Source organism: Eulemur rufifrons, chromosome 20 (genome assembly GCF_041146395.1).
Source record: "Eulemur rufifrons isolate Redbay chromosome 20, OSU_ERuf_1, whole genome shotgun sequence".
NCBI classification, from domain to species: domain Eukaryota; kingdom Metazoa; phylum Chordata; class Mammalia; order Primates; family Lemuridae; genus Eulemur; species Eulemur rufifrons.
Window position 1 is genome coordinate 7,227,660 of NC_091002.1, and position 25,725 is coordinate 7,253,384.

The 25,725-nt window shown below is 40.6% G+C and overlaps 1 protein-coding gene across 1 annotated transcript in view; it reads left to right on the plus strand.

Annotated features, from left to right (window-relative positions):
* Positions 1–25,725, plus strand: part of HTT (huntingtin) — a 152,674-nt gene that overhangs the window by 2,432 nt on the left and 124,517 nt on the right. The window contains exons 2-3 of the mRNA XM_069496156.1: positions 9,156–9,239; positions 21,790–21,910. Coding sequence (XP_069352257.1) covers positions 9,156–9,239; positions 21,790–21,910 — 205 coding nt within the window. The remainder of the gene's footprint in view (positions 1–9,155; positions 9,240–21,789; positions 21,911–25,725) is intronic.

Genomic DNA, 25,725 nt, shown 5'->3' on the forward strand with positions numbered 1-25,725 from the left:
AAAAAAATTAACATGATGCAAATCATAAAATTTCAAAATGGTAATAATTAAAATATCTCCCTTCCACCCTTTCTTCTGAGTACCTAAGTTTGTCTCCAGGAGCAAGTACTATTATACTTCCTCATGTATCCTCCCAGATATAATCTATGCCTATGTTAAGATACATCTAAAATTATTTAAAAAGAAAAGTAGTTTAGTAACTTAAAAGTTACTTTTAAAAGATTATTTTTAAAAAGATTCTTAGCATGCTCTAAAATCAACTGCATGAGGCTTAATTGTTATTTTTAATAAAATTCATACATACGTGTCTGTTTTGCTGTTGAGAAAGCAGGTATTCATTAATTTTGAGTAACAAAGTCACTGCTCACAAGTTTGGATCTTGGCATTTTTGTTCACATGCTTCAGCTGAAAAGTGCTTTTCCCAAAGTAAGATTGGCCAAGGCAATTTACAAAGTATCTGTTCTATTTTTGTGGCTATTGCTCTGTTGTGTGGAACTGTGGTGTTGCAGCCATGCATGGGGTTCAGTTTAAGTGGGAGTGCTGGCATTCTGCTCAGCATATAGGATGTAGTTCTGTGTGGGGCTGGCTACACAAGCCTGGCGTGCTTGGGAGAGTTCCAACAGTAATTATGAGGCAGTGGATATTTGCCTTTGGCACTTTCTCATTCTCCTTCAGATTTCTACCTAGTTTTTCCCTGACTTCTCCTTTTTTTTTTTTTTTTTTTTTGAGATAGAGTTTTGTTCTGTCACCTGGGACTAGAGTGCAGTGGTGTCATCATCTGACTTTTAACCATTTATCAGTAAATATTTACTGAACATCTACTATGTGCCTGGCACTGTTCTAGGTCCAGGGCTGAGCAATGAACAAAGCTATATCCTCATGAAGCTTTCATCTTAATGAGGGACATAGACAATAAGCAAGATAAATAAATAAAATATACAATATGTTAAGAAGTAAAGGAGGTCAGTGCTGTGCGTGGAAACTTGAAAATAAGTGAAGGAGGAGCAGCAAAGCAAGGAGGGGACTAGGAAATGTCAGGGTCAATAAAATGTTGACATTTGAGATAGGTGTCCAGGGAAGGGCCTCTGAGATGATGGCTTTTGAGTAAAGACCTAAAGAGAGTTAAGGGTCTAGCATAAGGGTGTATAGAGGAGGGGTCTCCCAGGTAGGGAGAACAGGAACAAAGTCCCCCTGTTTGCAAGGATGTCATTTTGGTTGGGTGAATTGTGGGGAACACTTGAGTAGGAGGCAAGGTCAGCGAGGTCGTGCCATATCAGATCAATACCACTTGCATTGAAGATAGAATAAAGACATTGGCATTTATTTGAGTGAGATGGAAAATCATTGGAGAGTTAAAGAAGAGGAGTAGCATGATGCAGATTCCATTTTAAAATGAATTTTGGCTGAGTGTCATGGCACGTGCCTGTAGTCCCAGCTATCTGGGAGGCTGAGGCAGGAGGATGGCTTGAGCCTAGGAGTGAGCCCAGGAGTTCAAAGCTGCCATGAGCTGTGATCCCGCCACTGCACTCCAGCCTGGGTGACAGAGCAAGACCCCATGTTAAAAAAAAAAAATCTAAAAAATAACTTTGGCTGAAAATAGTGAAGTGGAACATGGCAGAACCAGGAGACCTGTTAGGAAGCCATTGCAGTGCTCAGATGTGAGGATGGTGGATTCTGTCAGGGTGGTGTTGGCAGTGGGCAAGGCGAGGAATGGCTGGATTTTGAAGGTAGAATCAGCAGTTCTTGTTGATCTCTGCTAAGCATAATGTAATTTAACAGTAGTTGGTGTTATCAGTTAGGATTTATTCAGCTGCAAATAACAGAAAATGCTGCTAAATAACTTAAATAGGTGAGAGTTTATCAGAGGACAAAAATAAGTCTGTTTGAAGAAGTTCAACAATAAGATCAAGGACACAGGATCTTTCTTACACTTAGCTTGCAAGCCCTGGTCCTCATTCTTTTTTTTGAGACAGAGTCTCACTCTGTGGCCCGTGATAGAGTGCAGCGGCGTCATCATAGCTCATTGCAACCTCAAACTCCCAGGCTCAAGCAATCATCCCACTTGAGCCTCCCAAATAGCTGGGATTACAGATGCGTACCACCATGCCCGATGTATTTGTCCACTATTAACTACAAAATTTGGTCCCTGTTTTTAAGTGAATTCATTTAAGCAGACTTTTGGTGTAATTATTTTAATAAGGAGAACCTCTTTTACTAATAAAGTTCTCATTGTATAGTATTATATAACGCTTCAATCTTTGTATTTAAATTTAACATGGCATCACTGATTTTTCAGTGTGTTCATAGATCTTTTCTTGTCTCTACCTGATAAGTGGTGGTGTAGGATGCTGCTGCTGAAAAAGACCATAAATTTTGACAAAGTGTTAAATCATTATAATATGTGTGTGTGTGCATATATATGTGCTCAGCGTTAAACTATGCGTGTTTTTCTAAACCATTGCTACTTTGAGAAAAAGTATGAAACATAATTCCAAATGAGTTGGTGTGTCCTTTCTTCTTAAAACAATCTTTCTGAAAGTCCTAATTGTCTAGGAATGCTCTCATGTGAGTACAGTACTTGGCAGAAGTTAGAGAGCAGCTGATGAGTCAGAGCTCTGGACCCCTGCCCTCCCCGTCAGCCCCGTCCCTGCAGGGGATGCATCCTTCAGACCTTGGTTCTGTTTGCTTCCTAGGATGTGTAGGCCTCCACTCGAGGGGTGTGTGAATACTTGTGAGTACGGATAGCAAGACAAGACAAGGGAGTGTTTTCAAATTCTGTGGGCAGTCCAGGCCACCCCCCCAAGCTGGAATCCCATTTTTGATGCATAATCTTAAAATAATTCTAGGGATAAGAATTCAGATGAGAGGGCTTGAATCACATTTTTAGAATTAATTCTTTAATAATTTATAAAATGTGATTCTAGTATGATATTGAGCAGTGGTCCCCAACTTTTTTGGTACCAGGGACTGGTTTCATGGAAGACAGTTTTTCCAGGGACAGGGAGTAGGGTCGAGTGGGTAGTGGTGGTAAGGGGGAATGGTTTTGGGATGATTCAAGTGCATGACATTTATTGTGCAGTCAAACCTCTCTGTTAATGATAATCTGTATTTGCAGCTGCTCCCCAGTGCTAGCATCACCGCCTGAGCTCCACCTTAGATTACCAGGCATTAGGTTCTCATAAAGAGCACACAACCTAGATCCCTCGCATGCGCAGTCATGCGCAGTTGATAGTAGGGTTGGTGCTCCTATGAGAATCTAGTGCTGCTGCTGATCTGACAGGAGGCAGAGCTTATGCTATGATGGGGAGTGGCTGTAAATACAGATGAAGCTTCTCTTGCTCACCCACTGCTCATCTCCTGCTGTGTGGCCTGTTTCCTGACTGGCCACAGACTGGTACTGGTGGGTGGCCCAGGGATTGGGGACTGGGGACTGCAGCTATAGACTCCTTATTCTTTACATGTCTCTCTTTACAATTGTGTGCCTGTACAGATTGCCTCATTACACGATTAGAGGAGGCTGACTTGCCTTTGTTTTAAATTTGAAGGTGAAGTTAAAATGACTATATTTACCAGAAGTAGTTGAAAAGCTAGAACTGTTCTTACCCTGTTTATCCATTTCTTGCTCAAGGCGAGGCAGTTTCTTGTTTGCCTTAATTTCCATACTTTTCGGGTAGAACAAGTCAGTTTGAATTATCAGTTCATCACCTAATTAAATCCATGGGAGAATGAAATAGTTACAGTTCTATTAATCTTCCAAGTTTGCTTCTTAGACAAAATGAGATAGTAAGTGGTGTTCAGACAGGGACCACAGAATGTACGAGAACTGAGTAGTGAAGATGGGTTACCAAAATTTCCCTGAAGGTTAGAGATTATAGAGTGAGGACTGAAGTTGGAAAGGTAGCCTGAGACCGAATTGTAATGGGCCTTGTGAAACCGGACTAGGAAGTTTTTGCTGTAGGGTAGTGGCTTACTGTATTTACCCATTGCCTTGCTGCCCTGTATCTTTCAGTGGGTAGTACTGAAGGATTTTTTTTGGATTGTCCAATACTTTTGGTTAATGTTCTTTTCGTTGGGGTGTCTGAGAGTAAAGTCCAATCCTTATACTTAAAAACGAGGGTATTCTTCAGTGTGATAAGAGATACTTTTTACAGATTTTGGTTATACTTGCTTACATTTTTTAAGCTGGTATTTTGAGAGTTTGATTCTAACATAGGAAATCTGTGTAGTTCTTACAATGTGTAACATGTCAGATTACACACGTTTAGCCATGTTAGAAATAACAGTGGATTTTGGAAAAATGGAACAAAATCAAAGTATTTTAGTAGCAAGTAGATGGTTTGTTTTTATGCTTCTCACAAAAAATAGGTACTTACTAATTGTTTGAATTTTAATAGTAAGACTAGCAATAGCAACCATAGGCGACTTTATCTATCAGCAGAATTTTATGATTGTAGGGCTATCAATTGAGTGTTGAAAAGATTAGATTTAAATATATTGTGCCAGAAATTTTGTTTCCCTCAGTAGGGTTTGGATTGCTGGGAAATGATTCTGCTTGAGGGAAGAGGAGAAACTTAAAATATGTGCTTGCTTTGTAGCTGACCATAATGGAAGTATGCTGCTTCTTTTGATAGTACAGTTGTTTTTTTTTTTTTGTTTGTTTTTGAGACAGAGTCTCACTCTGTCGCCTTGGGTAGAGTGCAGTGGTGTCATCATAGCTCACTGCAGCTTCAAACTCCTGGGCTCAAGGGTTCCTCCTGCCTCAGCCTCCCGAGTAGCTGGGACTACAGATGCGTGCCACAATGCCTGGCTAATTTTTCTATTTTTAGTAGAGACAAGGTCTCGTTCTTGCCCAGGCTGGTCTTGAACTCCTGAGCTCAAGTGATCCTCCTGCCCCGGCCTCCCAGAGTGCCAGGATTACAGGCGTGAGCCACCGCGCCCAGCCATGATAGTACAGTCTTGATAGTAAGAGTCATTGAAGGTTTGAAACACAGGATTTGGGATTGATTGTCTTAATCACAGTCAGAGGGACTACTCAGTCCATAGAATTTGAGTTCAAGTACGTTTGGGTTGCTCCACAGTTGTTTTGTTTTATAAGCTTTACTGTTTCTACTTTTCTTTTATCTCTCTTGGTTTTAGAAACTCAAGTTTAAAGTAAGGAATCTTATTGTTAATCTTCTGAATCCTGCAAGATTGATTCAAGGACTTTTGAGTCAGTTTGTGTATTTAGCCTATTCTCCTTGCTCAGCTCTTTGTGGAACACCTGTGAAGTGTGGATGTTGGGTTAAATTCTGGTGCCAGAGACGTGATGTGGTCCTTGCTCTAGGTTGCCTGTTATCCCTGGGGAGGTAACTGAAGTAGCTGTTGCCAAAGAGTGTGTGCAGTGGAGATGCTGGCAGGCCCAGAGAAGGGCCAGTGGTGAATAAGGCAGGCCTCCCCCAAGGTGCTCAGAGGAGAAGCTAGACCAAAACAGACAACAGAATAACGTTTTACTTTGTTGGATGAGATCGATATACTGTCTTTAACAGTTCTGGTTGGATCAACTTTGACCAAGTAAGTCTTGTGAAATAAGTCCAAGGTGGCAGGCCTTGAGAACTGATGCCATATTATTTATTGCTAACTGTATTCTTTTGCTTTATCTCATATATGAGGAGAGAGACAAATGTTTTTAAAACTCATTTGTATCTATCACTTCTGAGAAGACAGATGAATGTTCCATGGGTCTAGCCAGTTCTTTGTCAGGCATGTGGGTGATTACTGTGAAGCTGTTGTTTTTTTTTTTTTTTTTTTTCTCTTTCTTGGTACCCCTGATGGCTCTGCTGAGTGATATGCCCATTGGAATTCTACACTGTAATTTTTAACCACAGAGATAATTTGTAGATTGATGTGCTACTTTTATCAATGCAAGAGGCTATCAAGGCTATCTTGTTATCCAGGGAGCATTTTATGCCTCATAAACTTTTTTATTTTATTTTAAGAGACAGGGTCTTGCTCTGTCACCTGTGCTAGAGTGCAGTGGTGCGGTCACGGCTCACTGCAGCCTTGAACTCCTGGGTTCAAGTGATCCTCCTGCCTCAGCCTCTTGAGTAGCTAGGACTACAGGTGTGTGTCACAACCCCTAGCTAATTTTTTTAGTTTTAATTTTTTGTAGAGATGGGGGTCTTACTATGTTGTGCAGGCTGGTCTTGAACTCCTGGCCTCAAGGCCTCCCAAAGTGCTGAGATTATAAAGGGCATGAGCCACCACGCCCCACCCATAAACTCTTATAACAGTCTGAAGGACCTTGGGAATCATCTGGAGACAGAGTCCACAGTCATGAAGGTTCTGCTTAGATTCTGACATTGCTGAAAATCTCAGATCATGAATATTTCTATTCCAACCATCATTAAGTCATGAAGTCCACTTAGTTGAGTGTTTGTCAATTTGTTTTTCTTTAGCACTCCTGCTAAGGAGTCTTTTTAGACACGAGTGTAACAGACTGTCACATTAAGGGGCCATTACCTGTACGGCTAGGAGACTGCATGTGTGAATTCAGTTCATTTAAGGACTTGAACAGATTTTCACTTTGGAAATCAAAGGATAGTGGGCAGGTGAATTAATTCGCTTCCTAAAATGGTCAGTGTTCTTTAATTCCTTAATGGTTATCTTAAACTTGATAAAATCTACACTGCTGTAACAGAGACTTTAATATAGTGGTTTAAAGAGGAGAGCATTTTCATTCTCATTGGACTTCCTGTTTTTAAATTGAGATATAATTTATACATAGCAAAATGTACCCTTGTTAGTGTACAGTTCTGTGAGTTCTAACAAATACATAAATCAAGATTTAGAACAGTTCTATCACTCCCCAAAATTTCCCATGACTTTTTGCTGTCAACTGCCCCCACTTCCTGCCTCTGGAAATTACTTGCTAGTTTTCCATTCTTGCAGTTTTGTCTGTTCCAGAGTGTTGTATAAATGGCATTATCCAGGGTAGTCTTTTGAGTCTTACTTCCCCAAACACAGTGCATTGGGATCATCCTTGTGTGTGGTGTTGGCGACTTGTTCCTTCTTCACTGCCACGTGGTACTTTGTTGTCTGGCTTTACTACTTTGTTTATCATCAGTCAGGTGAAGGCCCATTGGGTTATTTCCATCATAGTACTTTTGAAATGAGTAGCTCTTGAGGATGGGAGGTCTGGGGGTCGGTGCTTCTTAGGTCATTTAGGGACCCCTGATCCTTCCATCTTGTTTCTCTGCAGTCTTCTTATTTTCTTCATCTGTATAATCAAAAACTGGGTGTTGGGCATGTTTATTCCAATTGGAGGGAAGTAAAAGGGGAGATACCCAGGCAAGCAAGTGAAGCAAAAGTTCCATATATCACTTCTGTTCCCATGTCATCTGTGAGAACTAAGTCATGTGTGTCTATAGCTAGCTACAAGGAGGCTAGGTACTGTAACTTCTAACTGGGAGGCCAGGCATCCAAGAAGGGAAGAATGGAGTTTTGGTGAATGATTAGCAGTCTGAAATAGAACATGTCAAAACAAGTCTCTTTTAGGAAACAAATGAATGGGAAATATTCAGTGGTCCATAGTAATAATAGACTCTTTACTGGGCAGCATTTGGGAAACCTCCTCCCCCCCGCCCCCCCACTTGTCATGGTATAGGTTTCTCATTCAGGCCTGGTTCTTTTCTCTGATTGGAACCGCTGTCTATTCTTCTCAGCTCTTGACTCCACCCTTTGGAGGGTGTTCTTGCCTGTTTTCTTCCTGCCCACATCTGAAGTGCCTTTTGGGGAGGGGATGCCCTCAGTGGATTTGCACAATTTTAATAGCCTATGCCTTCAAGTGAACTTTTAGGAGCCCGAGGATTGCATTAGGGATTATATAGTCACAGGTATTTGTAGTTTAGATTTTTTATTTCTTTGGTAATAGAATTCCCTCAAAAATTTTAGTCTTTTGGTTTAGCTGTTTCTAGTCAGTGCCGTGTTTTAGATCATTCTTCTCTACCTTATTTTGATAGGGCCAAGCTTGAAGACATCTGAAGCCACAGGTTTGGGTGGGAAGGAGGCACCTTTAGTCTGATCTTTTTCACCAGGCTGTTTATGTCCTTCTGCTTGGCTGGGAAATCTTCTTTTTCTTCTTCTTTTTTTGTGAGATAGGATCTCTCTCTGTTGCCCAGGCTGGAGTGCAGTGGTGTGGTCATAGCTCATTGCAGCCTTGAACACCTGGGTTCAAGTGATCCTTTTGCCTCAGCCTCCTGAGTAGCTAGGACTACAGGTGTGTGCTACCATGCCCGGCAAATTTTTAAATTTTTTTTAGAGCAGGGGGGTCTCACTATATTGCCCAGGCTGGTCTTGAACTCTTGGGCTCAAGCCTGGGCCTCCTGCCTGGGCCTCCCAAAGTGCTGGGATTAAAGGTATGAACCACTGTGCCCGGCGGAGAAATCTTTATAGGAGGTTTATTTCCAGCTGTTTGGGGACATAGAAACAGTTTGTTTATTTTTGTTTATGCCTTATAGAGGTCTGTGTGGTATGGTATTGTTTATGCCTTATTGAGGTCAATATGGTATGTTGACTGCAGTCAATTAACAATGTGATTTTGAGAAATAGTGGCAGCTTGGTATTTAGAGTAGGTATTATATTATTGCATTGTATTGAATTGGATTTCCCATCCACTGTAATCCATGCTATCATTCTGTACTGCTGAGAAAGAAAAAAATGTTGTTAATTAAACTATAACATGCCATTGGTTGTAAGATACATTCCGGTTTCAGTGATGTTAACATGTGAAAAAAATGGGAAATTAAAAGTGAATTGTTGAAATACCAGGTAGATTTAAAGCCAGAGGACCTGGGTTTAAATGCTGGCTATGTTACTTTTTGTCTGTGAGATCTTGGGCAAGTCCCTGTTGGCACTTTAGTTTCTTCTCTCTAAAACGGGGAAGATAAGCTGCTTTAGTGACATCGCCTGATTCTTCTGTGGAGCAGTGTAGTCAGAACGCCTGTGGTTGAGCTCCTCTCTGCCTCCCTGTCCTGTCCTGATCCCAGCCCTGTCCCCAGCATGAGTGCAATGTTTTATTCAGAGTACTCAGGAAGTACTAATTGAATGAATGAATGATGTGTAGAAGTTGAATAATTCAACACATGCTCATTTCCTTTCCTCCTCCTTTTTTATTTTAGAAAGAAAGAACTTTCAGCCACCAAGAAAGACCGTGTGAATCATTGTCTGACAATATGTGAAAACATAGTGGCACAGTCTCTCAGGTAATTGCATTTTGAACTTTCTAGAAAAAATAAAAATGTTGTATTTTCAATCTTAATGGGCTGGACTAGTCTTTGTGTCCCAGTTGACTGAAAACCTTTAAGAAATCCATTTGAAATAAGGACCCTTTTCCCATATTTCTGGGACCAAGGATATCCAGACACTATAACGAATAATGTTTCCTTTTTATAAACTTTTATTACAATTATTGTTACCATTAGGATAATTGAACAGCATGTTTATATTTAATTAGCACCCTTGATAACTATAATTATTTAAAAATCATCTTTGGTTTGATATTTTTGTATTTACTGCAATAGTTGGAACAGCTTGAGACTGTCCAATTTATCTTCTCATTTATTTGCTTTTCTTTGGCAGTTTGCTGCTGTTGGTTTGTCCCTGTCTTGGGGGCTGAGCTCCCAGCAATGGCTGCTGCCTGCTCATCTGTGCTTTGGGATTAGTGGGGTCATGGGCAGTTGGCTGTAGGTCGGTTTCCTTTGCTTGATCTTTCTTAGTGGGGTGAACTGGTAGCATTTTTTTTTTTTTTTTTTTTTTTTGTGACCGGGTCTTGTTCTATCACCCAGGCTGGAGTACAGTGACACGATTATAGCTCACTGCAGCCTTCTGGACTGCAGAACTTCTGGACTCAAACAATCCTCCTACCTCAGCCTCCCAAGTAGCTGGGACTACAGGCAACACACCACCACACCTGGCTAACTTTAAGAAATTTTTTTTTTTTTTTTTTTGGAGACGGAGTCTCACTATGTTGCCCAGGCTGGTCTCAAACTCCTGGGTTTAAGCGATTCTCCTGCTTCAGCCTCCCAAAGTGCTCAGATTGTAGGCCTGAGCCACTGCACTGGGCCAGCACCTTCTTTTGTAGCCTCTTTGCTAATTCTCCTTATTCTCTTTACTTTTGACTGTCTTTCTGATGATTGTTCCTAGTAGCTGTAGATGGTAAATGTTTTAGGCCTGTTTCCCATGGCTGAGTAGGAGACATATGCATTCTATGATTTCTGCATTCTCTTACCTAGATGGGCATGTGTGAAATACTTTCCTTGCTTTTCTTTCCCTTGGAATGAATAATTCATGTTATTTTCCTGCTAGAAGCTGGAAAGAGGTCTCTATACTCTATTAGAGAAAACTTTGAGAAAAATAATCTTAAGTGTTCAATTCAGTACCTTCATAATGTGCAGCCATCACTGCCATCCATCCTCAGAACTCTTGTTATCTGTCTAAACTGAAACTCTGTCCCCATTAAACAATAACTCTCCATTCCTGCCTTTCCCCGGCCCTGGCACCCACCATTCTACTTTTTGTCTCTGTGAATTTGACTACTCTAGGGACCTCATATAAGTGGAATCGTACACCATAGTATCTTTTTGGCGATCTGCTTGTTTTTAATGCTACGTTGCATTTGTATTTTATACTTTCAAAGTGATTTCACATATATCATTTCATTTTAGTTTAACTCATTTCCGTAATTTGTGAAATATGGTGGATGATTCTATTTTTATCTAATTCATGGAAATGTTGCACTTTGGGAGGTCAAGGTGGGAAGATTGCTTGAGGCTGGGAGTTTAAGACCAGACTAAGCAAGAGTGAGACCCCGTCTCAACTAAAAGTAGAAACATTAGCTGGGCATGGTGGTGTACACCTATAGTCCCAGCTACTTGGGAGGCTAAGGCAGGAGGATCGTTTGATCCCAGGAGTTTGAGGTTGCAGTGAGCTATGATGAGACCACCGAACTGTAGTGCGGGTGATGGAGCAAGGCCCTGTCTCAAAACAAACAACAGCAAAAAAAAAAAAAAAAGTGGGAAGAAAATGAAATAACAAATGAGAATATGTCTTGAAAATAAAAATACAACATTTCCAAGTTAGTGTGCTGTTGAAGAAAGCAACACTATAATAACAGTAGAAAAGTCGAAAACAGAGTTTGAGTTCCATTTCCACTGTCTATATAAGCTGGGTGACTTAGGTAAGTTTTTTTGTTTGTTTTTGGAGTCAGAGTCTCCTGTTGCCTGGGGTAGAATGCAGTGGGATCATTGTAGCGCACTGCAACCTCCAACTCTTAGGCTCAAGTGATCCTCCCGCCTCAGCCTCCCAAGTAGTTGATAGTACAGGTGCCACCCCATCTTGCCTGGCTAATTTTTACTATTTTTAGTATGGACGGGATCTTGGTCTTGCTCAGGCTGGTCTCAAACTCCTGAGCTCAAGCTATCCTCCTGCATTGGCCTGACTTCAGGTAAATTTTAACGTCTTTTAGCCTCTGTTGCCTCATTTATGGTGTGGAGTTCTCAGGGGGATCAGATGATACATGTAATACATTGTGAAACGGTAACTGCATAGATATGTTCATTAGTACATTCCATTGTGATGCACATTGTCTAAAGCTATAAATTATCCTTACTTTTGCGTGAAATGACTTTAAATACTTGGCAAATATTTGGTGCCCTGTGGCTGTAGCACATCTTTGTTTATCTGATCTCCACCATCCAGGTCTCTCTGAAAGTTTATTGATCCAGAAAACTAGATTGCTTCCAATCTCAGCGCTTCTTGCTTTATTCTTATCATTTTGTTTTTTGAGAATTCTCAATGGACTTTATGGAATGTTGGCTCAGAGTCACATATTAGTAAAGTATGTTGAGATACCTAAGATTTATTTGTGGTTCTATTTGCCATATTAAATCAAAATAATAGCTGTTAATAGTTTTCACATTTGTCTCTTCTGTTTTTATGGAGTAATGCTGAGAGTTCATCGTACTTCTTGTTCTACAGAGAGGCATATTAATAGGATGTGTTTTGGAGCCCAAGAGGTTATCCTTGGTCTTATCAGATCAAGAACAAATTTGTTTTAGGATAATCTCCATACTTTGCCAGCATTCCAGAGTATATAGCTGAAGTGGATATTTTATATAAATATTTTTTATGGAAATATATTTATGTCTGGTATTCTCTATTATCTCTGAATATAACTAAATCTTTGGAACTTTTTTATAATGCTTATGTGATATACTGATTTTGTCTTTGATGAGGTTATTTAGTGCCTTCTGAAATTTTTAATCGGGAAAGTCATCTAAAATCGTATTATGAGTATGTGTTCTACAGCTGTCAATTGAGTGGTCTAAGCTATTGGTTCCTGAACATGGATGAGTATTAAAATCATCAGGAAAATTTGTTAAAAATATAGTAATGAAGATACCTCACTACCCTTTTTCCCAAACACACTTATACTTTCTGTTTGGGTGGGGCCTAGGCATTGGTTTTTAATAAATATCCTCTCAGAATACTTAGGAACCCTCATTTAAGCAATCTCTTAGAAAAATAATGTACCTTGATAAGGTGACTAGGTAAAAATAAATACACAAAAATCAATAGATTTCCCATATGTTAGTGTAAATCAGAAAATATAATGGTTAAAGATCTAATTCATAGTAGCACCAAAGTATAAAATTCCAAGGAATTGGCTGGGCTCAGTGTTTCACGGCTGTAATCCTAGCACTCTGAGAGGCCGAGGTGGGAAGATTGCTTGAGCTCAGCAGTTCGAGATCAGCCTTAGCAAGAGTGAGACCCTATCTCTACTAAAAATTGAAAAAATTAGCTGGGCGCAGTGCCGTGTGCCTGTAGTCCCGGCTACTCGGGAGGCTGAGGCAGGGGGATTGCTTGAGCCCAGGAGTTTGAGGTTGCTGTGAGCTATGCTGATGACATGGCACTCAGGCCTGGGCAACACAGCAAGACTCTGTCTCAAAAAAAAAATTTCCAAGGAATTGACAAGAAATATGGAGAAACTATATAAAATTGCTATTAATGTTCCTTAAAGATACAGATGACTACTTTCTAGATGGGAAGATTTTGTATCATAAAGTTGAATTTTCTCTAAATTAATCATAAATTTAAAATTATCTTTATCAAAATTCTAGTAGGGGTGTTTGTTTTGGGTTTTTTTTGTTTGTTTGTTTGTTTTTTTTCTTGAGACAAGGTCTTGCTTTGTCACCCCGGCAGTGGTGTCATCATAGTTCATTGCAGCTTTGAACTCCTGGGCTTAAGTGATCCTTCTGCCTCAGCCTCCCAAGTAGCTAGGATTACAGGCATGTGCCACCATATTTGGCTGATATTTTTTCTTAAATGTTTTTTATAGAGACAGGGTCTCACCATGTTGCCCAGGCTGGTCTCAAACTCTTGGCCTCAAGTGATCCTCCCACCTCGGCCTCCCAAAGTGCTGGCATTACAGGTGTGAGCCACTGCACCCGGCCTAGTAGGGGTGTTTTTGAACTTACTCACCTGCAAGAACAAATACATAAATGTTGCAAAGAAAATACTGAAATCATCAGTAATATGGTTAGACCTGGTGTGTGTGACATTAAAAAGTGGTTGGACATTAAAGCAGGTGTAGAATAGAAAGTTAGAAAAGTGTATGTATCTGTTTGAATTTATGATAAAGATAACATTTGTGTTAGCAGAGAAATGCATAATTTGGGAGAAAATTATGTCTCTATGTCACATTGCAAACAAATGTAAACTTCAGATTAATTACCTAAATGTGAAAAAATGAAATAATTTCTTCAAAAAGAAAATTTAATCTTAGACTGAGGAAGGCTAACACTATAAAGGAAACAATTGTTTTGACTGGTATATATGTCAATATGTCAAAATCCACCTTAAGCAAAATCAAAAGTACATTCTACTTGGATAAAGTATTGACAGCATGTGTATCAAAGGTTTAATAGCCTGTGTAAACAGCAAACACAAATCAATAAGAAAAGATTATCATCCTAATAGGAAAATAGACAACAAATAGGTAGTTCAGAAGAGAAGAAATATGACTGGGCCAATAACCCTAGTAGCTAACTAATACTTATGCTTCCTTTGGAAAACTGTTCAGATTTACTAGTTATGGACTGAATGTTTGTGTCTCCCCCATAATTCATATGTTGAAACCCTGACTCCCAAAATGATGATATTTGGAGGTGGGGACAAGAGGTTGGGTTTTTTCTCTGATACCAACCAGTTCCTCAACTCTCTGACACCAACTGAGTATCCAAGTCAATTCAATTTTGACTCTATCTTCCTGGAGTTAATGTCAGATCCCACAAGTTAAAGGGCTCAGCCCCACAAGACTACCCTCACTTCAGACACCAGTCACAAGTCCCAGGAAGCCACTGTACTTCTGACCAATCAGCTGTAAATCAGGGGTTCGTATGACTGCCCTTCTCAGGTTTGATAACTTACTAGAATGGCTCACGGAACTCAGGAAAGTAGTTTGCTTAGGTTTACTGGTTTGTTATTAATATAAAGAATCTAACTCAGGAACAGCCAAATACAGGGATGCACAGGACAAGATATGGGGGAAAGGAGCTTGAAGCTTCCATGCCCTCTTTGGGTGTGCCACCCTCCCAGGTCCTCAGTGTGTTCACCAACCTGGGTAATCATCACATCTTGTTTAAGGGCCCTCACTAGCAGGCAGATCTGCCAGCACCTTGTTCTCAGACTTCCAGCCTTCAGAACTGTGAGAAGTAAATATTTGTTATTTAAGCCACCCAGTTTAGGGTGTTTTGTTATAGCAACCCAAGCTGATTAAGACACTAGTAATCTGTAGAACAAGACTAAAACAAAAATAAGAACATTTTTTGCCTGTGAAATTGGCAAACATTATAAATACTCAGATTTTTATCAGAGGTGATACAACCTTTTTAGAGGGCAATTTGGCAAAATATAAACTTTAGGCTATCATCTGTGTTTGATTTAGCAATTTCATTTCTAGGCATTTACCCTTAGGAAAGTGTGTAATGATGTTGGTAGAGTGTTATTCATCCCATTAGAAAATTAGAAATAATCTTAATCACCTTTATGACCAATAGAGGAATTGAAAAATTAAGATACATTTATACAAGGGAATGTTAGTTATAACATTAATAGATATTTATGTTTGTGACTGACTGGAAAAGATATTAACAATGTGTTAAAACATTAAGTTAAAAAAATCATGAAAGATTTTTGCTTCTGCCTAAGATAAGAGTAACAAGGATTGCGTTTATCTTCTTGCCTAAAACAGTTGAAGGTGGCTGATATATCTGTCACAATGGTTTTCAAAGCACTGGGCATCAGGGAAGGAAGATGGGGAAGATGGAAAATGAATGTGGTAAGCTCTACAGTTTCCTCAAATTACTGCCTGGAAGGAGTTTCCAGGCCATAACATGAGGAAGAACTGAGGGGAAACTGAGGCCATGCTGGTGGTTTGCTGGGCTAAGAAGACAGAGCTGGTGGTACAGAGAGGCCAAGGTGGCTAGAGCCCATATAGAAGAATAGCACAGGAGAGAGAACCACACAGAGTCCCCTGAAGTGTTGAGCTGAGTGTTGATGAGCACATGCTTGTGAGGAAATGACCCACGGCTGGAGGTAGAATCACCTGAAAGGATTAGACGGAACAATTGCTGAAACTCACGAAGAGCCAGGGAGAGTTTCTAATCACACCACTCAGAATGAAAACCTCAACAACTCTCATGGAGTGGTTATTAGGTTGTTACTCTGATCCTGCCTAACAAAGCTTAAAAGCAAAACGTAGTATGATCAAGCTTTTTCAAAGTGACTTAATTACATCCCACAGCAGAGTTCAAGAATATTTTTTAGGAATACAGAAGTATATATATAGCATCCAACAAGGTAAATGTCACAAGGTCTGGCATGCAGTTAAAAATTACTAGGAATGCAAAAAAATGGGAAAATATAATGAGAAAAATCAGTCAATTGGAACTGACTCACAAATTACCCAGATGGTAAAGTAGTACACAAAAACATTAAAACAGTTACTATAACTGTATTTCATATATTTAAGGAGGTAGAGAAAACACTGAATATGTTGAGTAGAGGCAAAACATAAAGACCCAAGTTGAACTAAAGTAAGAGTGACAGCAGGCTTCTCATCGGAGACAGTGTCTGCCAGAAGTCAGTGGAGCATCATCTGTAAGATACTGAGAGGAAAAAAACCCCTAGAATTCTATACCCGGTAAAATCTCTCTCAAATACAAAGGTGAAATACAGACTTTTTCTGACATACAAAAGCAGAAATAATTTATGTCCAGCACGTGACTACCATAAGGAATTTTAGAGAAAGTATTTCAGGCAGAAGGAAAATGATAGCAAGTGGAAATCTGGATCTACACAAAAGGTTGAAGAGCAACAGAAATGGTGACTATAGTAGTAAATATAAAGGACTCCCCTTCTTATTTTTAATCTCTTTAAAAGAGGCTAATTTAAGCCAGGTGCAGTGGCTCATGCCTATAATCCCAGCACTTTGGGAGGCCAAGGTGGAGGATGGCTTGAGGCCAGGAGTTCAAGACCAGCCTGAGCAACACAGTGAGACCCCATCTCTACAAACAATTTTTAAAAAATTAGCCAGGTCTGGTGGCACAAGCCTATAGTGCCAGCTACTCAGGAGGCTGAGGTGAAAGGATTGCTTGAGCTTAGGAGTTTGAGGTTGTGGAGAGCTATGATGACACCACTGCACTCCAGCCCAGACAACAGAGTGAGACCCTGTCTCAAAAAAAAAAAAAAAATTTTTTTAAAGCTAAAAAAGAGATTATTTTAATCTAATTAAATTTTAGGGGGTTAATTTAAAAAATCTTATTAAATTTTAAATAATTTAGTTATTTAAATTTTAAAAGATTAATTGATTACAGCAAAAATAATATATTTTGGGGTTATATAACCTGTAGAAGTAAAATATATGACAATAATAGCATAAAGTCTAGAAGAGCAGAAATTAAAATATACTTGTGTTAGGCAGAATAATTTCTCCCTACCAAAAAGATACCAGGTCCTAATCCCTGGAACCTGTAAATGTTACCTTATGAGGAAAAGGGTCTTGAGATGGGGAGGTTATCCTGGATTATCAGGGTGGGCCCTAAGTGCAATCATATAGATCCTTAAGAAATGGAGGCAGAGGAGATTTATACACCAGAGAAGGCCATCTGAAGATGGAACTGAGATTTGAAGATGCTGGCTTTGAAGACTGGAGTGATGTGCCCACTGAACGAGGCAGCCACCAAAGCTGGAAGAGGCAAGGAACGATTCTGGAGCCTCCGGAGGAGGGAACGTGGTGCTGCCAGTACCTTGGTTTTGGCTCAGTAGTACTAATTTTGGACTCTGGCCTTGAAAATGATGGAAAAATAAACATCTGTTGTTATTATTTAAAAAAAAATTTTTTTTTTTTTTTTTGAGACAGAGTCTCACTCTGTTGCCCAGGCTAGAGTGAGTGCCGTGGCGTCAGCCTAGCTCACAGCAACCTCAAACTCCTGAGCACAAGCAATCCTCCTGTCTCAGCCTCCCGAGTAGCTGGGACTACAGGCATGCATCACCATGCCCGGCTAATTTTTTCTATATATATATGTTTTTTAGCTGTCCATATCATTTCTTTCTATTTTTAGTAGAGATGGGGTCTCGCTCTTGCTCAGGCTGGTCTCGAACTCCTGAGCTCAAACGATCCGCCCACCTCGGCCTCCCAGAGTGCTAGGATTACAGGCGTGAGCCACCGTGCCCGGCCTTAAAAAAATTTTTTTTTGAAACAGAGTCTCTGTTGCCCTGGCTACAGTGCCATGGCGTCACCATAGCTCGCTGCAGCCTCAAACTTCTGGGCTTAAGCAATCCTTCTGCCCTCAGCCTCACGAGTAGCTGGGACTATAGATGAGTGCCATGACGCCTGGCTCATTTTTCTATTTTAGTAGAGACAGGGTCTTGCTCTTGCTCAGGCTCATCTCGAACTCCTGAGCTCAAGCAATCCTCCCACCTCGGCCTCCCAGTGCTAGGATTACAGGCGTGAGCCACCGCACCCCGCCAATTTCTGTTTTAAACAACCCAGTTTGTAGCAATTTGTTACAGGAGCCACAAGGAAGTAATACAGTACTGCCCTTAGTTTCTTATGCTCTGTGTGAAGTGGTATAATATGTAGATTAGGTTAAAGATATAGACTATAAACGATAAAGCAACAATTAAAACCACAACAAGGAGTTATAGCTAATGCACCAAAAAAGGAGATAAAATGGAATCATAAAAATACCCAATCTAAAAGAAGCCAGAAATAGGGGGAAAGGCAAATGAGGATCATATGGGACAAAAGAGAAAGGAAGAGCCTAATGGCAGATTTAAACTTAGGTATGTCAAGAGCAACATTCGATATAAAAGGCAGGGAGTTTTCATGTTGAATGGAAAAGTAAGACCTGGTATATGCTGCCCACAAGAAATTCATTTTAAATATAAAGAGGCAAAAATAGGTTAAAAGAGAAAGAATGGAAGAAGGTTCACCATGCTAACAAGAGTCAGATGTAAGCTAGACTGGCTGTATAAATATCAGAGAAGGTGGATTTCAACGCAAAGGCTATTACCAGGGATAAGAAGGTCATTTCATAACAATGAAGGCCATCAGCTCCTCAGGTGGGCATAGCATCCTTAAATATTTATGCACCTGACTGCAGAGCTTCTAAAATACACGAAGTAAAACCTGACAGAACTGCAAATAGACAGTTATAGTCCAAGATTTCAAAAGACCCTCTCAATGATTTGTAGAACACATACATGTAATATCTGGATATAGAAGTCAAACAATGCTATCCACCAGTGTGATCTGATTCACATTTATGGAACACTCCACCCAGCACCGTCAGAAGGCACACTCTTCTCAAGTGCTCAGAGAATGTCTGCCAAGGTAGACCACATGCTGGGCCATAAAACTAGTCTCTAAAGGGATTTAAATCACTTGGAATATGTTTTCTGATCTCAATATCTTTTTTTTTTTTTTTTTTGGAGACAGAGTCTCTCATTCTGTCGCCCGTCTAGAGTGCAGTGGTGTAAGCATAATTCACTACAACCTCAAACTCCTGGGCTCAAGAGATCCTCCTGCCTCAGCCGCCCAAGTAGCTAGGACTACAGGTGTGCACCACAATGCTGCCGGGCTAATTTTTCTATTTTTAGTAGAGACGGGGTCTTACTCCTGCTCAGGCTGGTCTCGAACTGCTGAGCTCAAGTGATCCTCCCACCTCAGCCTCCCGGAATGCTAGGATTACAGGCGTGAGGCACGGCGTCTGGCCCTGACCTCAATATCAATAAATCGGAATCTGTTACAGGAAGATTATTTGGAAAATCTCTGAATACATGGAAAAACACATTTCTGCATGGCCCCTAGGTCAAAGAATTCAAAAGGGAAATTTGAAAATATTTTGAATTGATCGAGGATAAAAACAATACATTTCTAAATGAGCAGGGTGCTGCTATAGCATATTAAATAGAAATTTATAGCATTAAATGCTTATTTTTGAAAAGAAAGATCTCAAATCCATGACCTCAGCTTCAACCTTAGGAAACTTGACAAGCAAGTGGAATCCAAAGTTATCAGAAGAATGAATATAATAAAGAGCAGAAGTCAGTAAAATAGAAAATAGAAAAATATAGAGAAAATCAATAAAACCAAAAGATGGTTCTTTGAGAACATTAATAGATTGGTAAGACTATCAGTCTTACCAAAACGAATGAAGTCACAGATTATCAATATCAGGAATGAGGGTGATGACATTGGTATAGATTTTATAGATATTAAAAGGATTATATGGGAATAGTATGAACAGCTTTATGCCAGTAAATTTGACAACTTAGATGAAATGGATAAGTTCCCTGAAAGATACAAACTACCAGAGCTCTCTCAAGAAGAAATGGATGACCTGATTAGCCCTATATCTATTTAATTAAATTTAAGTTTAAAAGTCTATTTGAGGCCGGGCGCGGTGGCTCACGCCTGTAATCCTAGCACTCTGGGAGGCCGAGGCGGGTGGATTGCTCAAGGTCAGGAGTTCGAGACCAGCCTGAGCGAGACCCCGTCTCTACTAAAAATAGAAAGACATTATATGGACAACTAAAAATCTATATAGAAAAAATTAGCCGGGCATAGTGGCGCATGCCTGTAGTCCCAGCTACTCGGGAGGCTGAGGCAGTAGGATCGCTTAAGCCGAGGAGTCTGAGGTTGCTGTGAGCTAGACTGACGCCACAGCACTCACTCTAGCCTGGGCAACAAAGTGAGACTCTGTCTCAACAAAAAAAAAAAAAAAAAAAGTCTATTTGATTTAGTTACTGGAGAATTTTTAACTATGGTTGGAAATGGTATATAAAGTTACTTTTTCAACTGAATTTTATGAGGTCTAACAGGTAAAGTATTTCTGATGAAAGTTTTGTGTGTGAATTGAGATGTGCTATAAAAAATATTTTTATATATCTCAGTGATTTCTTCATGTTTATTATATGTTGAAATATTTTTGAAATATTGGATTAAATGATAAATTATTAAAATCTTACGTGTTTCTTTTTAATTTTGATGTGTTGACTAGGAAATATAAATTACACATTAGCTCACATTATCTTTCTGTTGAATGGTACTGCTTTGAAAAGCAGTGTTTGTGTGTTGTTCTAGCATTTCAGAGGCTTTTCCTCCTTAGTTCTTTATTCCTGGCTGTATTCTACGTAGAGAAGGTCTGAAATGTTGCTAAGTGGCAAGTTTTGTTTCTTGCTTTTATCAGTTTGTCTTTTGCCGTCTCTTAGGCTCATGGCTGTCTTCTGACTATTGATAGGAATTATTTCCTAGAGACAAAGAGGAATGGGGACTCCGTTTCAGAGTGCTTTAGATTGAGATCATGAAACAGCAATCTGATTTTGATGTTTCAAAAATAGCACATCCCCTGTGTTACTGGGATTTGCTATTCTTGGGATTACCTCAAGAACATCCCCTGTATTACTGGTTTGTGACCCTTAGAATACTGTGGAATCAGTTTCACGTCCCTGGCTCATGAACTTATCTCTTCCTTGGCTGTGTTTAGCCAGTGGGATCACGACAGCCTAAACAGGCTCTCTCATTAAACATTTTTAAATAATTTACAAAGAGTACACAGACTCCAGTTTTTATGACACTGTGGTAGTCTATCTAGGGCAGCAAAAGCAATCTGACCATGATCATGTAGCATCTTAGGGTGAAATATGGTTATTTCATATTTAGGACATATTGAAAGCAAGATTAAAAAGGAATAAGAGATATGTTGTTATAGTAGTTTTCAAGATTCTAAGAATATTGTTAAGTAAAAGTAACATTTTGGCAGAAAGTAGTTGCCTGTTCGGGATTGAAGTATCTGAAGCAGCATCTTTTTAAAAGTTTCTAAACTAAAACTTGAAAAAATGAGATTTGTTTTGCCAGTACAATCTTTTCTTTTTTGTTAATAAACTTTGTTTTGGAATAGTTTTAGATTTATCGAATACGTGCAAAGGTAGTATAGAGAGTTCTCATATACCCGTCATGCAGTTACCACAATCATGAGCATCTTACATTAGTGCGGTAAATTCTTACAAGTAACAAATCCATATTAATACACTATTAACTAAAGTCTACACTTCACTCAGGTTTTCTTAATTTTATATAAGTCCTTTTTCTCTTCTAGAACCCCATCCAGAATACCAGATGCCTCATTACATTTTGTCGTCTTGTCACCTTAGGCTCCTTTTGACAGTTTCTCTTCTTTTTTCACTTAGAAATTCTCCAGAATTTCAGAAACTTCTGGGCATCGCTATGGAACTGTTTCTGCTGTGCAGTGATGATGCGGAGTCAGATGTCAGGATGGTGGCTGATGAGTGCCTCAACAAAGTTATAAAAGTAAGAACCCTGTGGACATTCTCCTCGGAGCTATAATCATTGTAGGCTAAGAGAAGAAGCCATTGTTTAGCAGCCTTCTGTTTTGAACAGCAGAGTTTTTTAGTATGTCTACACTTCTTTCATTTCTGGTGTGTGGTGTTTGGAGGTATTCTGGTGTCTGCCCCATGCTTGCCACACCTGCTGCAGGAGGAACTGTACTTACCTTTGCGCTTACACGGTACATACATAGGTTAGTGAAAGGCATGATGGTGGCCACTGGGTGCTCCTGGGAAAAATGTCACAGGCACTAACTTTTGTTTGAGCATAGCACAAAGAAACCTGGAAGCCCTGGGAAAGGGGGATGGGTAGACAGGTCTGGCTGTGGTGTCTTGGGCTTTCTTCGGCTCCTTTCCCTGCCCCTCCCAAGATCTGGGTCAGGCAGTGCTACTTGCTGGTAAAGATGTGACTCCTAGAGTTAGTTGGTTAGCCTGAGCTCATGTCACCTGAATGTGGAAAAAAGAGATCCCAGAAAAGAATAATGAAGTCAGAAAGGCACAGGCACTTCGGTAGCAGTGATAGGTGAGGTGAGGAGAGGGCTAGGGACAACTGTTCTGTTTTGTTCTATCTTCCTTTATTTTGAGACGGAATCTAGCTCCATTGCCCCAGCTAAAGTGCTGAGACATCATCATAGCTCACAGCAACATCAAACTCCTGGGCTTAAACAGTCCTCCTACCTCCACCTCCCAAGTAGCTGGGACTACAGGTGTGTGCCACCACGCCTGGCTAATTTTTCTATTTTTATCTATTTGTATTAGAGATGGGGTCTCACTCTTGCTCATGCTGGTCTTGAACTCCTGATCTCAACCGATCCTCCTGGCTCAGCCTCCCAGAGTGCTGGGATTACAGGCGTGAGCCACCGCGCCTTGGCCTTGTTCTTGGTTCTTGATGCAGTTTGTGCCAAGATCACCATAGCGCTTTACTGTTCTGCTGCCATAGAAGAGGAAAGTCCTTCTTCTATTCACTAATTCTTAATATATTATAGAACTATCCTTATTTTAATCATTTTGCCCTTTTCCTAGTGTGAATCCCCAATCCATCCTGGTCACCTTCTTTTAGACCACCTTTGAGTTTGTGAATGGGCCTTTTGAATTGGGTATTCAAAGTTAAATATTGTTCTTACTGAAGGCTGACCAGACTGAAGAAGTTTTTCTGATACAGTTCTTGACACTGTCTCCAAAAACAATGTCTTTTTTTTTTTTTTAGAGACAGCATCTTGATCTGTCATTGAGGCTGGAGTGCAGTGACATGATCATAGCTCACTGCAGCCTCCAACTCCTAGCCTCAGGCAATCTTCCCCCATCAGTCTCCCAAAGTGCAGGGACTGCAGGTGTGAGCTACCTCGCCCAGCCCATCATGAGGATCTTGAAGATCAAAACTGTCCTTTGGTCTCTTCCCAAAATCTTTCTTTTGCAGAGTGGTCAAATTTTACATCGGCCAAGAAATTATCCTTTCTTTTCCTCCATGGGTCCAACCTCCCTCAGGAAGGTAGTCACGCCTTTCATTCCTGTGTTTCAGGAGATCAAGGCATCATTGCCAGGCACATAGAGCAGGCACAGGTTTTAGAGTGAGAGATCTGTGTTGGTATCTTGCCTCTGCCACTTACTAACTGATTAACTTTGGGAAATGTATTTAATTTCTATGAGCCTTGGTTTCCTTAACTATAAAATGAGATCAGAATTTTTGTGGTGTTTATATGAGTATGTAAATGCACTGATCGCCATATACTGGATCCTCAAAGTGGTAAGGGGTATTCTTTTTTTTTTTTTTTTTTTTAAAGAGACAGGGTCTGGCTCTGTTACTAATGCTGGAGTACAGTGGTGAGAAGCTCTTGGACTCTAGTGATCCTCTTGCCTTAGCCTCCCAGATAGCTAGGAGGACTACAAGGCATGTGCCACTATACCTGGCTTTTTAAAATTTTTTAATTTTTTTGTAGAGATGGGGTCTCACTATGTTGCCCAGGCTGGTCTGGAACTCCTGCCTCGGCCTCCTCAAGTGCTGGGATTACAGGCATGAGCCACCGCGTCTGGCCAGTATTCTTATTAATAATGAAATTCTTATACTCTTACCCGGCAAGATTGATGACATGGCACAGGAGAGTGCCAGCTGCTTCCCATTTTCTGTCATACAGATTCTGTGGTATCCTGTTGCCCAGGTAATCTTTCCCATCTAGCTAGCACATTGTTTCTTGGCTAGCCATGCTTTCTATGGTCAGGATGCTGGCTTCTCTGGCGCCACAGGATTCTAGCGCTCTCCGTTGGGAGCAGCCTTTGGGACTCCCTCTGTCATCTCTGTAGTAGTCACCACATCTTCTCCCTCTGCTTGCACCTCATGCTTGTGTTTGCATGTCACCTCCCATGATGATGTAATGGTCAGTGTCAGTTTCTCCTTGTTCTTGGTGCCTGGTGGTCATTGGTGACACTTGCATGTGGATGGCATCCCCCGTGTATTTGCAGAGGCCTGCTTTAGTTAAGCTTGCCTCTTAAATATCTTTGCTTGCTTCTGTTATTCCCACTGGCAGGCCCAGGCTGGGCTTTTTCTAATATTTTAATTCTTGATCTTTGATCTTCAGAGTCAGAGAACCTGTAAAGAGGGCTGCCGCAGCTGCCTTGGTTCATGGCAAGTGGAGGATTAAGAAGGGCAGAGAGAATAGTATGACCAAAACAGTTCTGCTCTTGGTCATTTTACATGAGAGTATCATTCCATTTTTAAGCTGCCTTCTTTTTTTTTTTTTTTTTTTTTTTTGACAGAGTCTCACTCTGTTGTCCATGCTAGAGCACCGTGGTGCCAGCCTAGCTCACAGCAACGTCAAACTCCTGGGCTCAAGCGATCTTTCTGCCTTAGCCTCCCAATTAGCTGGGACTACAGGCACTAGCTACCATACCCGGCTAATTTTTTGTTGTCTATTTTTAGTTGACTGGCTAATTTTTTTTCTATTTTTAGTAGAGATGGGGTCTCACTCTTGCTCAGGCTGGTGTCGAACTCCTGCCCTGAGGCAATCCTCCCATGTTGGCCTCCCAGAGTGCTAGGATTACAGGCATGAGCCACCATGCCCGGCCAAGCCTATCGTTTTCAGAGTCCTCTTTCCAAGCATTGCTGGACACAGTGGCTTGGTGTGTGTTTGAGAGCTGTAGGCCACGGGCCCTAGTTTGTAGCTTTAAGTTCCAGGTTCTCTTCCTGGCTATCTCCTTACTTCTTTCGTATTTCCTCTTTGTTTCTAGTCTCCAAACGTGGCGATTCTAAATTTTCATGTTGTATCCCTGAACATAAGATGAAGTCAGTGTCTCACAATCTCTTCCTTCTGGTTACAGTTGGACATGATGGGATTTGGCTGTTCTCAGATTTCTGCGTCCTCAGATGCTGTTGTCATCAGGTTCAACAGGCTGGGAGTGGGCTCAGGATCGGGCTAGATTTGCTCTCACTGTGGCAGAGAAGGGCAGGCTTGGGAGGATGGGAGTGGCCCCAGGTCAGGTGTAAGTGATAGGCAGAAATGCAGGAATGGTCACCTAGCAGTCAGACCTGGACTTTGTCTTCTCATGAGCATAGCAGTATGTGTATCATGAGGCCCAGACTCTATATAACCCAGGACAGCAGGGCACATTTTGCTTGTCACTTATGTAGAAAAATGCACTGGGGACCCAACATAGCCTGGCAACATGCGCCTGCCCTCAAGTAATTAGTCTTAGGTGGCATGTATGTACAGAAATAATTCAGTATGTGATATAAAATCTTAAATTCTGCAGGTATTGGCAGATCACTTTGGCAATCAGGAGGCTGAG